We start from the raw sequence: 15,000 nt of genomic DNA, 5'->3' as shown, positions 1-15,000 counted from the left end.
GCTGGTGAAATAGGACTGAAGACTAGCCTGAACAAAACCTTTTAGAGGTGGCAGGTGGAAAAGATTTGCGTTCTGTGCTGGGATTATCTGAAATACAGAAGGGTAGAATGAATTCAACACTGTATAAACAAATCATGTAATTAAATGTAAAACTATCACCAGTACTCGCATGAGGGAGTTAAGGGTTTGGTATTGTTTATTGTGAGACAGGGGATGTCTTCTAGCCAGACTTCTCCTTGTCTATGTCTACATCCAGATACACAAACAGAGGTTAACCTGGTACTGTAACTGAGCAATACACTGTGCATATTGTATTTTATTTCCACTTGCCTTTGGCCCAAATTCTTTTTGCTAGTGGTGCTCCATAGTGTTCCAACAGTGTTAAAGATACATTCCCCAGAGGACATGCTGTTGGAGTTGAATAGAAGTGCATTGTTTTTGTTGGCAGTATTTACTGAAATTCTTTTTCAGGGTGGTGGGGGAAAGGCAGAATCAGAGCTGGTACCAAAAGGCTCAAGGGAGAAAGGATATTTAATTTGGATCAGAATGTCCAACCTGGGCTTTAAGCAGAACCTGGGCTTTAAGCAGAAGCTGTGCCTCACTGTCCCCATCCAGCATGTGACTCATGCCTTAGTGTTTCTACCTGCATGTGGCTCATGCCTCATTGTTCCTCTTCTCCGTGTGCCTCGTGCCTCGCTCTTCCTCTCCTGCGTATGCCTTGTGCCTGCCTCACTGTGCCTCTCCTGTGTGTGTCTCATGCCTCACTGTCCCTCTCCTGTGTGTACCTCGTGCCTCTCTCTCCCTTTCCTGTGTGCACCTTGTGCCTCACTATCCCTCTCCTGCGTGTGCCTTGTGTCTCAGGCAGGGATGATCCGCACCGAACAGGAGGAGTTCTTCATCGAGCCAGTGGAGACGGGAGACCACGTGATCCAGCAGGAGGGTGTAGGAGGCAGCCGGCCGCACGTCGTGTACCGCTCTGCTGCTGTGAAAAAGCCTCCAGCCAACCCACTGAGAACCGACGTCCACTCCAGAGGTCAGTCCTGGCCCGGCCAGCAGGCTGCTTTTATAGGATCTGAGCTACCTAGACCAATCTGCAAGTCAGCTCTGCCATTCGCTCGCTGTGACTCCTGGGAAATCCAGTTAGGTTTCAACTGGTTTCGCTTTTGGTTGCTTTAACACATCTGTGTGAAGTTTAGCATAAGGCATTACCTTTCATAATCCTATTTTGTCAATCTACAATAGATGGCACTGGAATTAAGCCATTTCAGTGATATATGTGAGTCAAAAAACTTAATTCAAAAAGGTTTTTTCGATTTCCCTCAGCTTTGCAGGTTGAGCTCACGCAAGGTTGTGTGTTCTGCACACACACCTGATCCTCTCAGACTCATGCTAGCAAACAAAACCAGAGGAGGACCCAGGTCTCATCCAGGCACTATCTTGGGTTTATGTCCTGTGCAGTTACTGTTCCACATTTTCAGCTAAGGCCAACATCATGTTTCATGCCATATGTAACGGCGTGCTAAGATAGGAAGAGACACCCACGGCCGTTCCTTGCATGTGTTAAATTAAGATTAAGATTAATTTAGATTTAAAAAAGCAAGGTCAGGAATCTCTTAATTACTCAAAGGGGATTATAAGCCATGGACTCTGTCCAGCAGCAGATACACTATGACTGTGCTTTAGTCGAGTATGTATTTGCAAGCACCAGCCATTGAGAAAGCTTTAAGATAACCTTACCTGTGGCAGTGACTTGCAGTTGATCCTTCAAGATGTTTTTCTTTTTTTTTTTTCTGAGGATACAGAGCTCACAGAACATTTAGCCAGCGGTAGCTGTATTCTAAAGTGCATGTGCAACAGGAATATGCCGTCATGTATTAGGTTCGCATCTGGTAGCGGTTGTTACATAATGAGATCCCTTATGATTGTGAATGTGCCTGTGTGATGGGATGGGGATTACGGGTTTATCTTATTGTGGTGAATTCTGTGGCCAGTAAATCATTGAGGAGAATGTCTGAGGCACTGTACACTACTTAAAGGCTGAAATGGAGAGAGTTTTTTTTTTTAGAGATTCTGTAGTTAAGCCTTATAAGCTTTAATGAGCTGGCCTTTTCACAGCATAGCCTGATACTGCTTTATGAACGCATCATTCAAGGACCTCAAACCATATTTGATAAGGACTAGAGAAGAACTCAATACAGATCAATGTGCGGACAGTCTAAATGAGTAGAGCGTGCACACACATCTGCTCTACACAGCAGTGCCTGCACGCAGACAGCCTGGAACGAGATCCCTTTCCCCCTTTTTCAATCCCCGCCGCCCCTTAATATGTGAGCAGGTTCGCCGGGCGAACAAAACATCCCCCAAAAGCAGCTCCGCGCGCACGCTTGGCATGCAGGCGACTTGACCCATCTTTAGCCTCACGCATCGCCACGCCGCTCCACGCCGCTCCACGTCGCTCCACGCCGCTCCACGCCGCTGTCAGTCCCACCAACGCCCGAGTTGGTGGGAAGAAAAGGCCGGATGGCGGTGCACTAAGTGAACACGTGTTGCGACCCGTGTGCACGAGCCGCGGAAGAGAGCGGCGCAATCCGCTCCGCAGGCCACACAGCCGCCGTTGCCATGGAGCTTGTCGGAGAGGAGATGGCGGTGTCTCTCTACCTCCTAATTGATTGGGATAGCCTGTGTGGAATGTGATAGCCTTCACATGGCTTTTATAATCCTGCAGGGCAAGGAACCTCATTTTATGATCTCTGTGCCCTTTGTTTACCGTGGAGTCTCCTGCATGGCTGTGTCATGCAGGAGACAAGGAATGCAGAGCGTTTTGTACATTTTTGTAGGATCTTTTGCACAGCCTTTAAGGTAAAAGAGTTAGGCTGTTCAAATTGATCCTCTGCTGTAATGGAAAAGATGATTGGAATAATTGGATTAATAATTGGAGGGGATTTCCTGAAGCTGTAGTGATGTGACTAGAGATGCTTAAAGGTTGTTTGTTTGGTGCTTCATCATTCATTCACTCATACCTGTCAAGCTCAGGGGAGTAGATCAGAGTGTGGCAGGACCAGTGCACCTTATTCTGTAGGCCATCATATTATAGAGTGGGGGGGGGGGGATTATAAAAGGTCACATATTCTACAGTTCAAATTTAAGATAAAGTATTTAAAAAATTGATCATGGTGTGAAAGGAACTGCTAAGATTGAAACCACACAAAGCTCTACTTCAAACAAATGCTGCTTGGCCATGCACAAGTGTGATCCAGGTTCGATTCATGTCAGAATTAGCCTTCTGAAGCTGAGTCAACAATGAAGTGTTTCTACTAGCTAGCCTTGTGAGATCTCACCTATGAGTGAAGGTGATAGGAATGTGCCTGCGGTAACGTTTGTCCAGGGATATGAGGATACCCTTACACAAGGTGAACCCGTAGTCTAATAATTGCCCATATTTAAATTCTCAGCACAGTAAAGAATGGGAGTCTTAAAAACACAATTACTATAATTCAGGAACCTTCATTAATGTCATGCGGTAGTGTATTGTGCTGCTCTCTCATGACAGTGATGTATTATTGTGCTGTGTCAGTTCCGTATTGCACTGCTGTCAGCACACTACAACACCCAACATGCTGTTCGTCACCTGGCTAACGACTCAGCCAATCATACATGTTTCTTCAGCTCCTCATCACTGGAATATTGATATCACCTGTTTCTGTACATTCAGCTGTATTTAAACCTGACTAGAACTTCCCAGTATTGTGAAGTATTGCCACTAGTATCTACTGTGCATACTGAGCGGTCTTTTCTTGATTTCTCACCTGTGTATCGGTTTTGTTTTTTGCTTTTTTGTCTTGTGATTTTTGCCTGCCCCTTTTTGGAATAGTTTGCCTGGTTTATGATTGCTCTCTGTTTTTTTGACTCGGACTGTTTACCTTAATGATTTGCTTTCCTGGTTTTGACCCTGGCTTGTTCACCCACCACGAACTTGGAATACAATAAATCCATCGCTCTACATCCGCTAGTGTCTGACCTTGCTTGCCACATCACAACTGCTCTCTCATGACAGTGTTGTATTACTGTGTTGTCTCAGTTCTGTATTGCACTACTCTCTCATGACAGTGCTGTATTGCTATGTGGTGTCAGTTCTGTATTGCACTACTCTCTCATGTCAGTACTGCATTTCTGCATGGTGTCAGTTCTGTATTGTGCTGCTCTTTTGTGTCAATGCTGCCCTGTATCTGTGAGTGGTGTCAGTGCGGCATTGTGTGCTGCTGTGTGGGTCTAGGGGTGTGCGTGTGAATCTGGAGGGGGGAGATGGATCAGTCTATTCTGAGCGCAAGCGCCTGACTCCGGAACAGCCAATAAAGCAGTAAAACACTCAGGAGAAAGGGAACATGTCTGAGTTTCCATAGGAACGCCTAGCAGAAGGATCTTAGTCTGAGGGGAAGGCAGGTCCTAGTGGAGAGAGATGGTTATGGAGCTTTGTTACTAACACCTGCTCTTCTGTTCATTCCACCTGTAGTGTGTGCGTTGTGTGTGTGTGTGTGTTGTTTTTAACCCAGTACTCACACACAGTCTCACTATTGTTGTATGAGGTGAGGTGTGAGTTTATGAAATGCACTGCTACACTGGGTGGTGCAGTTATTCTGGCTAAAGAAGAGGACACACCAGGTTCTGCGTGCAGATCTTGTCATAAATTTCGTGGCCAGGTAGTCATGTGACCCATGGTCTAGCACGTCTGTGTTGTGTTCCTTCATCAATGGGATTTGCTTTCTCAGAATTTTTATCTTGCTCCTGCCGCGTTGGACCTGCTACTGTTATTGATAGTGAAAAGGCTCTTGGTTTCTGCTCGTCACTATAAGCTTGAAAGTCATGTTCTTCCACTTTACCTAATGCCTCAGTCAAAATATTTTCTGAGGCCGAATTACATGTAAGTTGATAATGATCAAAACCAGCACCTGTATAAATTACATCAATGCTAACAATCATTTACTGTGAGCAAGATCGCACACCTCAGTGCTACAAATTTGTTATGAGCAATTGTGAACCCAAACACAGGGAGGAGAAATGAGACCTGGAGCTGGGACTGTGATGCATTGCACTGAGCATGCTGGTGTGGATTAAATGGGTTATAGCCTTTGTTGCTCAAACAGTGTATTTTCTTGCAAATAATTATAATAGAACTCAGATGAGATTGCCAGTCAGCATGGTGTACATTGTCTCCTCATAATGTACAGTGTCAAGATGTATTGTTACACCATTAATATTAGCAAATGTATGGATGAGAGTAGTTTAGACTACACGTCGTTCAGGCATGAGCTGGACATCAGTGGGAAGATGATTTTCATAGGTAGTGCAGATATTTAAACTCGCAGATGAATCTACAGCTTTTTGAGATATTTTGAGAGCTGCTGTATTTAATCTAGATTTTGAAACCCACCGGATGCTAAAGAACAAAGTTTTCTGAAATATTAACTAATCTGCCATTAAGATTGTTTTGTTCTCCTTCTCTGACCTGTACAGCAGTTGAGTGGAACTCTGCCCAGGGCACTGGGATGCACTCAGAAAGTGCATCACTATTATAGCATTAAAATAACCTCTAGGAGACTCTGATTTTCATTCTGTTTGGATCATTTGTGTTTGTTTAAAATAGACAGTATGGGAAATTAATAGCTGTCCCGGTAAACTAATTTTGTATTGGCTCTGTTTCTCCGGTCAGTTGTTTTGGTCTGGAGAAGTGGGTGGTTATCAGAGTATCCACCAAAACCAACGTAGTAACACTTAATTGTCACATTTACTCAGTCCAGATTTGTAAATCTCATTTGAGTTCATGTGTAACACCCACATAAGCAGTAGAATAATAGTGACTCATAGAGCAGAGTGTCTCACTAATCATAATTGGCTTGTGTTTTCTTTCATATGGTGTCCCTCTGTTGGATATGTTCATAACACAATTAGAGACAATAACATTGATTCCAAAGTACTATATCCAGCATTTGTTATATAACAGTAAGCTGTCATGCTGGGTGTTTCATTTGGCCTTGGTTTCAACATCATCACTGCAACTGCACCACCCACTACCAACCCCCCCCCCCCCCCCCCAAAAAAAAACACATACAAATGGAACATAGAACATTCAAACATAGAACTAAACATAGTAATACTGCATGTCTGTAACCACTACTTGATTTAGCAACAAATTCCCAGTGGTCCTACCTCTAATGGGTTCAATGAAGACTGATATTCCTGTGCGTGGTATATGTTATTATTATCACTGTCATCATGGAAACGTCATAAAATATCTGACGGAAAGTATAAAAGCACTTCATATCTGTGGATCTGGGACCTATTGGCTTATGTTGTTCCTCAATGACTGCTTCTCCAACCTGCTGTAGAGGAGGAAAACAGGGCATTTAATCCTCCTTCTAGACGCCTAATACTAGCAGCCTCCCACACAGAGGCTGCCAAAGCCCATTACCCCTTTTATTGAAAGAATAGTGCACTTAATAGACAGAATGAAGGGATGGAAAACAACATCTCTTGTTTCCCTATATTGCTTCTTCTGGTTTAAGTCCTAATATTTCACTTAAGAGGTCAATGATAGGTTAGTATCTTCTGTCAGTCTGCTGCAGTGGCTGTATGTGTTCAGATGTGTTGCAGAGGGAGCAGGTTCTGTTGGTTGCTGCCTTCAAAGAGGGCTACATGGAGTTGCACAGAGCCTGTGCACAGAGCCTGTGTTCAAAGGGCTAGTCGTGACTAGAACACAAATGGAAGGACATTTTTGTTCAAACCAATTGGGACAGATATTCACAAATGCAGACAAATATATACGTCCATGCACACACGGGTGGGCTCAAACACACACACACACACCCACACACACACACACACACACACACACACACACACACACACATACACACACCCCAGAGATATGATGAAGGATGGATCTTTACAGTTGCTAAACTGTTTAGATAAATTTGCTCACATTTTGTAAACCGACCCCAGCAAAAATTCTGCTAAAGTTCAACATAATGCACCATTCCTAGTGTTTATATTTGCAGTGTTTGCAGGATGATGGCATCCAGGTCACCCATGTCAATATGGTCAAAATGATCACGGCCCTGAGCACTGGTACCACGTGAGGCTGGTGACAAAAATAAGAAGATTGAGACATCTGTGTGACTTGACCACGAGAGAGCATAGACACACTCAGATTGCAGCCAAGTTTTGGAAGGAAATCACAGAAAATTATAGCATAGCATTATGGAAAAAGGCATGGAAAGACAAGAGATATTTGTGAACGTGATAAAGAAAACGAAGGGTTAAGGTGGGAATCCCAGGGGGTTGTGTGGGTGAGAGGTATTTGTACAGTTCAGATTGACATTTTGCATACAGCTTCAATTACTTAATAAGAGTATATTGCTGTGCCACTTAAAATATGGAGACGTGAGTATAAAATGTTTTTCTAATCAGTGTACTGCACACCCACTCCATCATCATTAGTGCAAAACATGAAAGCATAAATTCTGACATTAGCTTGCTACAAGCAGGCATGCCTCTTCAAGCTTGGCTTGAAGTACTTCACACATGTCTATGCTTTGTCTGGTGAGTCAGTAACACATGTTAAATAGACTGGTGGTCATGTACTTGTGCAGATACTCTTGAGGAGATGTGAAAGTATTGGTTTTGTCAATGGTCCTCCTGTGCCTGTCAGCTCAGATCCTTCATGTAAACACTGTCTAGTTCGAGATCATGTCTGTATCAGTCTGTCTCCCTTAGCAACGCTAAAGACCCCTGCACCTTTTGGATCTTTTGGCTAGCACTTGACAATTTGAAACTGACAGAGTTTCACTGACACTCCTGGTGGCCTGTGTTAGGGAAAAGGTGGTGTACCTGCACAACACACACACACACACACACACACACACACACACACACACACACACACACACACACACACACACCATTTATTTCCACACATAACTTCTACTAAAGTGCTTACTTGTAAACCTGAAATGTTTCGCTTGGCTTCTTAGAGGTGGTTGCTTGACTTTCTGTGCTCCATACTGCCCCCAGACTTGCTAATGCAAGCTTACAGCTCTCTGGTCAGCTCTCTGATGACTTTATATACGCAGAACACATTCACATGTCAGTATATAGGCATTCCTCACAACCAAATAGAACACATTAGTGCATATCTGGGGAGATGTGGAAATGGCTGAAGACAGTTCTTACATTCTATTATATAACATTCACAGCTTATCTAGGAATGTAAAGATTGTTGCTTGAGGTCACATATTCTCTTCAGTTCATATTGGTAACATGGTTTTGTCCTTGCTACTGTTCACCTATCCCCAGAGCAGCAGCTGCGAACACACACACACACACACACACACACACACAAACACACACACACACACACACACACACACACACACACACACACACACACACACACACACACACACATGCACATGCACACACACACACACACACAAATCAGAAAATTATTTCCATCCTGCTCTTTCTTCTGGGAGTGTTTTTGGAGCTGTTCAGTACATGTGTTTGATCTGGACAGATTACAGAGCACCACTACTGCTGGTTTTAGTGGTTATTCCATTAAGGAACCTTGGCTCCGTAACATCTGTTTGATGAGACCTAATATTACAGAATAATGACACACCCACTCTCCCTAGAGTCAAAACCCTGTGTACAGGGGTCAAACAGGAAGCAGCTGGGTTTAACACTTCCTTCACCAGACCTGTAATTTTCTCCATCTCTTTCACTCTTACCAGTAACACCTGGAATGAAACTAAGAAACAGGCAATAAGTTGTCAGTATTTCATTCTCATCTTTCATTGCTCTTTTACAGCATGTGTTTCATCGTGCTATGCTAGATGTTCACATGTCCTTATGTAACATAAAGGAAGTAACAGAAGATGGTGTGATTTGATATAGTAAAAAGATTTTATAGTAATGCTGGATCCGACGTAAACTGCAATTGTGCAATTGCGTGATGTGGAATTCGATTGGTTCTTCATAGCACAAATAGACTAATAATATCTCATGAATATGGTAAATAAGAGGTCATAGTAAAGGATGGCATGGAATTCTATTGGAGTTATCTTCAGCTCATATGGATATACACACCTCTTAGTTGATGTGATCATACCTTATATTAAATATGGTAATATTGCTGTTTTTAGAACAACTGTAGCATTTGCTCCTTTCCCAGTCAGATGTTTAACTTGTAGCTGTGAATGGTTTGATGTGAGAGGGATGGGTTTCTAAAAATCTCTCTCTAAGTATGTTATTGAGCTGTCTCTCTTACAACCACACCACTATTATTACTGAGTGAGGAACATCAAGGGAAACAGCATTGTGACTCTTCAGATAAGCATCTGGGTTAACCAGAGAAATTGATGATTACTGCCTTTCAATACAACATACGCACATTGCATTTACAACATTTAGCTGACGCTTTTATCCAAAGCAACTTACAACTATGAATGAGTACAACTTGAGCAATTGAGGGTTAAGGGCCTTGCTCAGGGGCCCAACAGTGGCAACTTGACAGTGGTGGGGCTTGAACTAGTATCCTTCTAATTACTGTTCTTGCACACACCCTAATATTTTATGTGTCTTGGAGCTAAAACAGTCCAAACTGCTGAAATGCTCAGCATATTCTATGAGTCTTGATAAAGGTGCCACTCCTGTTCTAGGAAAAGGTATGGCTTTTTCTGTAGCTTTATAATGTGCAAAGCTGTGGGTTCAAATAACTTTAGTAATGGGGCATGGATCAGATCAGCATGTCTTTGCAAATGCTGTAGATCAGGGTCTAGTGTAACAATTGATGCTGGTAACTACTGCCGTAGGAGAAATCACATTGCTTCAGACAGCCTGAAAAAGCTGCATGAGAAACCCCATGCTTAGGGCAGATGGTGCAGCACTCAGATGATAGTTGCACGTGCCCAACTTTTGATAGACACAGATTTGATAGATACATTTGGCCAAAGGTTAATTGTAAATCTTTTAAAAGCAGATTCAGTACCTACAATGTTTTTACCATCTCTTCCTTCTTTCTGTTTAAGAAGGCTGTGGGAGAAACAGCAGATTCCTGAATCAAGGAGGGGTAGTGTCTGCTTTGGCCCTTCTTTGAAATGTCGTGCTTCAAAGCACGATGTTCTACTTTCAAATATGGAGTGTAAATAAATTAAATTCCGGTGCTGGATTTTGTCTTAATTATCCTGGCTGGGCTTACTCAAGTTTGCCTAATACAAGCACGACTGCTGCTCACTTTCCTACAGCAGTCATGGTTTTTCAGAGTTTTGCTTTGAAACATTTTGTTCTCTGTGCAATGCCCTTCATTTTGTGATGCATGCAGCAAGTTTTCTATAAAACATTCAATCTGAAATGACCAAGAACATGGCTGTGTTAATAGATGTTGCCTGTGCTCTTATTTAGGGATGCTTCGAGCTTCGAGGTGATTGAATGCCCAGCTGACACTGCTGTCCTATCAGAATTTATTAAGGCATTTCTTATTAGTGTTCAGTGCTCCCTCCAGAGGAAGAAAAAACATTTTGAAGCTAGGAGTCTGGATTACATATTTCAATGACAAAATTGCATATACTAGATCAAATGCCTATGGCGGTTCATAAAAGTAGGCTTAGCTTGAATGAACGCTTTCCAAACAATACAATCACATATGTGTGAAATTATATTAGAAGATTTGGAATATTAATTCCTGATGGCTGTGTCTGATATTGAACTTTGTGCCTCACAGAATCCGGACCCACATGGGTCAGCCCAGCTACGTGTTCCTGTTTGTGCTGTCATTTGCTTCATGTGTTAGTGCTAATTCTCCTGTTTGTAGCCACATCTTCCCATTCGGTGTTGGACTGTTGTGTTTGGCTCGTGATTTAGCTTTGCTTGTTTGTGTGTTTCGTTTGATTACTAAATATCCACTGTGTTCTGGAGCTCACGTCTGTGCGTCCTCTCTGCCCAAGACTCCACCCAGCATCACATGTTAGCTGTATGTGTGTTTATTTGGTTAAGAGTGTGATTTGAGGCTGTGGCATCTCAATTGTTTTTAGCCACAGGAGAATATGCCAAATCTTTCCACAGCTGACAGTAGGGATGGCTGCTTGTGTCAGTGCATGGAGAAAACATCTACTGCGAGGCTTCCACTAGGCAAAGCAGGCAATTAATGTTTATAGTAGAACTGTGCCGCTACTTTGCAATGACTACAACCTGCATATCTTTTTTAACATTCTTTTTAAAGGCAACTTCAGGAGGTTGACAACAAGTGATGCAACTGCATTCTGGATCAGTTGCAGGGGTCTGAAGGCACAGAGGGGAATGCCTGCCAGGGGCAAGTTGCAATAGTCCAATCTCGAGATGACATGGACTGCTCAATCACCTGATTGGCTTCTGTGGAGAGAAATGGCCAGATTTTCCCAGTGTTATAGAGGAGGAACCTGAATGACTGAGTCAAGCCAGCAGTGTGAAGAGGGAATGATGGTGGTTGTGCAGAAGTACCCCAAAGGTTCTTTGCCTTGTCAGTTATAGTGCTCCAAGATTTCTCTAGTCAGATCCCAAGGTATTGACTTGGGGAGACATCGCTAGTGATATATAGAAGCTCAGTCTTGCTGAGGTTCAGCTTCAAGTGATGAGCTGCCATTCATGAAGAGATGTATTCTAGACATGCCAAGATATGAGCAACCTGAGGAAGGAGAGGAGAAAATCAATTGAGCATCATCAGCACAGAAGATATCATGCAAAGATATGATCTCACTAAACGAGTGGGTATAGAAGTAGAACAAGAGAGGACCAAGCACTGAATTATGTGGGATACCAGTGGAGAGTCTGTATGTCAGCTGATGTCACCCGTCCCTTGAAGCAAACCATCACCATGATGTGCCAGTAATTCCGAGGCTTGTGAGGATGGATGTGAGGATGACTGTGTTGAAGGCTGCTGGGAGATCAAGAACAATCAGGACAAATGACACCGTGGCTGATGTAGCAGCATGCAGCTGCTCAGTAAAAGCTACAAGTGCCATTTCTGTGGAATGCACTGCTTTTAACCAAAACTAGTTAGGTGCTTGTAGGTCATTCTGAATAAGACAAATATCTGATTGTAAATGGAATGTTAAAAACATTAAAATAAAAAGACAAAAATGATACTGGTTGGTATTTGCAGATGGCATTTTCAGGATGGGTATAACCCTTGCTGTTTTGAAGGCCTTCAATAGTTGACCACATAACAAAGTATCATCCATAATGGAAGTGACTGATCAAAGGGAGCAAGATGGATTGGAGCAACGTGAAAATGATGGACAGGTGTTAGGATTACTAAACAAGATAAGTTGTTAGATTTCTCCTGTGGAAAATTGGGTAAACATGTTAAGGCAGTAAAAGGGAATGAAGTATACTGTAATTTAGAATTTGTGGTAGGAGGAAAGGATCGATTGATTTTGTTAATCTTCTCATCAAAGAAAAACTTTTTGTAGTTTAGGACCTTGTGTGAGTCAGAAGCAGATGCTGCCAGATTTTCCTTGTAGATGATGTCTTAGCAGCATTCAAAGTTCTAGAAGTTTGCTAGAAGAACACAATAGGAGAGGAGATTTGTGTTAACGTGATTTCCTCTACTTCCTTTTAACTGCTCTTAATTCTTAATTCTTAATTCTCTCCAATTGCTGCTTAGGACATCTGACAATCAAAGAGCTGGATGAGCAGACTTTCTTGGTCTGGAAGATTAGCCGTCCAAATGTTTAGCATATTTTATGTGCATTTATGAAATTTCAGCAGAAACAAATGTAAATTAAGTCATGTTTCTATCTACTATTATTATGTGAAGAAACATTAGATGATATATGCTACCGTGATAAGGGGCAGCATCAATACAAGCAAAATGGAGAAATGTAACTAGTTTTTTTTTTTTATTTGATACCTTTTAATTTATTTGAAAAACTCCTTTTCTCTATTTTTGCATTTTGGCTTTAGCAAAGTTCAGATTTTTCCACCATATCCTAGCTCATATATATATATATATATATATATATATATATATATATATATATATATATATATATATATATATATATATTTTTTTTTTTTTTGCGATATTAGGGTGTTTTTATATTTTTGGCATTTAAAAAATGTTTTTGTTTTTTTTTCAAAATTTGCAAAATCCTGGTGTATGGAAAACATGCTATTGAGGGCAGAGGAGGTCAGTGGATGAAGAAAGCAAGAGAGGAAAGTATCAGTTTGAGGGTTGCGTGCTAGAGAGGTAAAGGAGTTGGGGTGTGGTAGGGATTTGAGGATGGTGGAAACTCAGATGGAAGGAGAGATGGAGTGTAGGTTGAGGCCAGTGGGTATAAGTAGTGGATTATTGGCGGTATGAGTAGGGGAAGGGTGAAAGATACCATGTGGTGGTCTGAGAAGTAGCGTGGGATTACACTGATGTCTAGAACTGAATAGGGATGCCCATTTCTACTGTGAAGATTCCTGTGCAATAGATAACAACAATATGAAGTTTGGTGGGAGAGCAGACTACAACGGCATGGCATTCGCATGAGGATCTATTAAGATGAGATGGTGAAAGAAGTGTAAGGTGCCATTTCTGGGACAAAAGTAAGCCGTCACCTGCAAGCTGCTCATGAACTAAGAGAAAAGGCATAGACAGAGAGCAGAACAGTGTGTGTCTCTGAGTTCTACTAAGTGATCCAGGTCTCAGTTAGCACCAGAAAATGGAAAGAATGAAAGGAGGCCAAAGCTGAGATGAAGTCAGTTTCCTTGACGGCAGAGCCCCCTTCCACCATTGTTTTGGACTGTGGAAGCAGTGGGGTGTAGACAAGATTGCTGGGAGTATAGCCTCTGTGTTGTGGGGATACCTTTTGGGCCTGTGAGATGTGAGAACTGGGATTGAAGTAAGGCACATGGAAGAAAAGCAAGTATAGCTAGAGGTAATGTAGAGATGGACTAAGGGTAAGAGTAGATAGTAGCAGGTTTTAATGTGCAATATAAGTGTAGGTGCTTAGCAAGTGGATAGTAAGCCAGGTAGTAGTTTACATAGGTAAGAATAGCTTGTAAGTCCTTCATAAGACCTGCTACATTCTTAATTTATCAGTGTTGGTCCATCTCCTACAATTCACACCTAAGACCAATTGACTAATTGTTACACCTGACAGACTAATTGTCACACCAAGACAAGACTGAAATTGACAGAGCCAAGCTAGTGGTATGCTAAAAACCCAGAGGTTACCTTATCGCGCAGTTAATTTAAGGTAATATCTGGTAATTGCAGTTCTACTGAACATAATATGCATATATAGATTGTATTCTTATACATGGCACACATGGGAGTGATTACAACCTTGCTACAATCTCACAATGCAATTTATAAGATGTATATACCTTGCTCCTACACTCACTAACCACTTAATTGGGAAAACATAACCTAAAGGTGCACTTTATAGATGTACAGTTGCTGACTGAAACCTGTGGTCGTCCACAGTTTGTCAGCCACCCACTAACACTACACTAACTACACTACCACTGATGTTATCACAGACTTTTCATATCTTGTGGGACATAAAAACAGGGTTCTGTGTGGACATTCATGCAAGCGCTACGTGCTCCAGGCAAGGGACTGGGAAAACAGAACATGTATACTTTTTAAAAATCTTTGTTTCCATATTTAATACTGGACCATGTGATTTGATGTTTTGCCCCTTTTGCATCAGCCTCTGGTGCAAATGGTGGCAGTCATGTCACGTCATGACTGTATTTCCCCGAGTATTTTCCTATTGACTGCATGTTCTAGGTTTCTGTTTTACACTTTGCTGCTATATGTGTAGAATCACTTTTTCTGGTTCTGGTGATAATGAACGTAATGACAATTTTTTTGCTGTTTAATCTGTTTTGTCTAATGGAGATAGCTGAAGTTCAGTTTCCATATTGTATTCTGTATGCTGCATTCAGGTCTTCAGTGTTTTCTTTTTCACATAT

At 42.0% G+C, this 15,000-nt stretch overlaps 1 protein-coding gene across 3 annotated transcripts in view; it reads left to right on the top strand.

Annotated features, from left to right (window-relative positions):
- The window catches only part of LOC113581513 (A disintegrin and metalloproteinase with thrombospondin motifs 2-like), a 122,305-nt gene that overhangs the window by 51,880 nt on the left and 55,425 nt on the right, over positions 1-15,000 (top strand). For all 3 annotated transcript variants that reach the window (XM_035532142.1, XM_035532143.1, XM_027016711.2), the window contains exon 3: positions 862-1,033. In XM_035532142.1, the coding sequence (XP_035388035.1) occupies positions 862-1,033 (172 nt within the window). The remainder of the gene's footprint in view (positions 1-861; positions 1,034-15,000) is intronic.

The sequence above is a fragment of the Electrophorus electricus genome, chromosome 12 (genome assembly GCF_013358815.1).
Source record: "Electrophorus electricus isolate fEleEle1 chromosome 12, fEleEle1.pri, whole genome shotgun sequence".
Classification (NCBI taxonomy): Eukaryota; Metazoa; Chordata; class Actinopteri; order Gymnotiformes; family Gymnotidae; genus Electrophorus; species Electrophorus electricus.
This window is presented reverse-complemented; position numbering and strand designations above follow the sequence as displayed.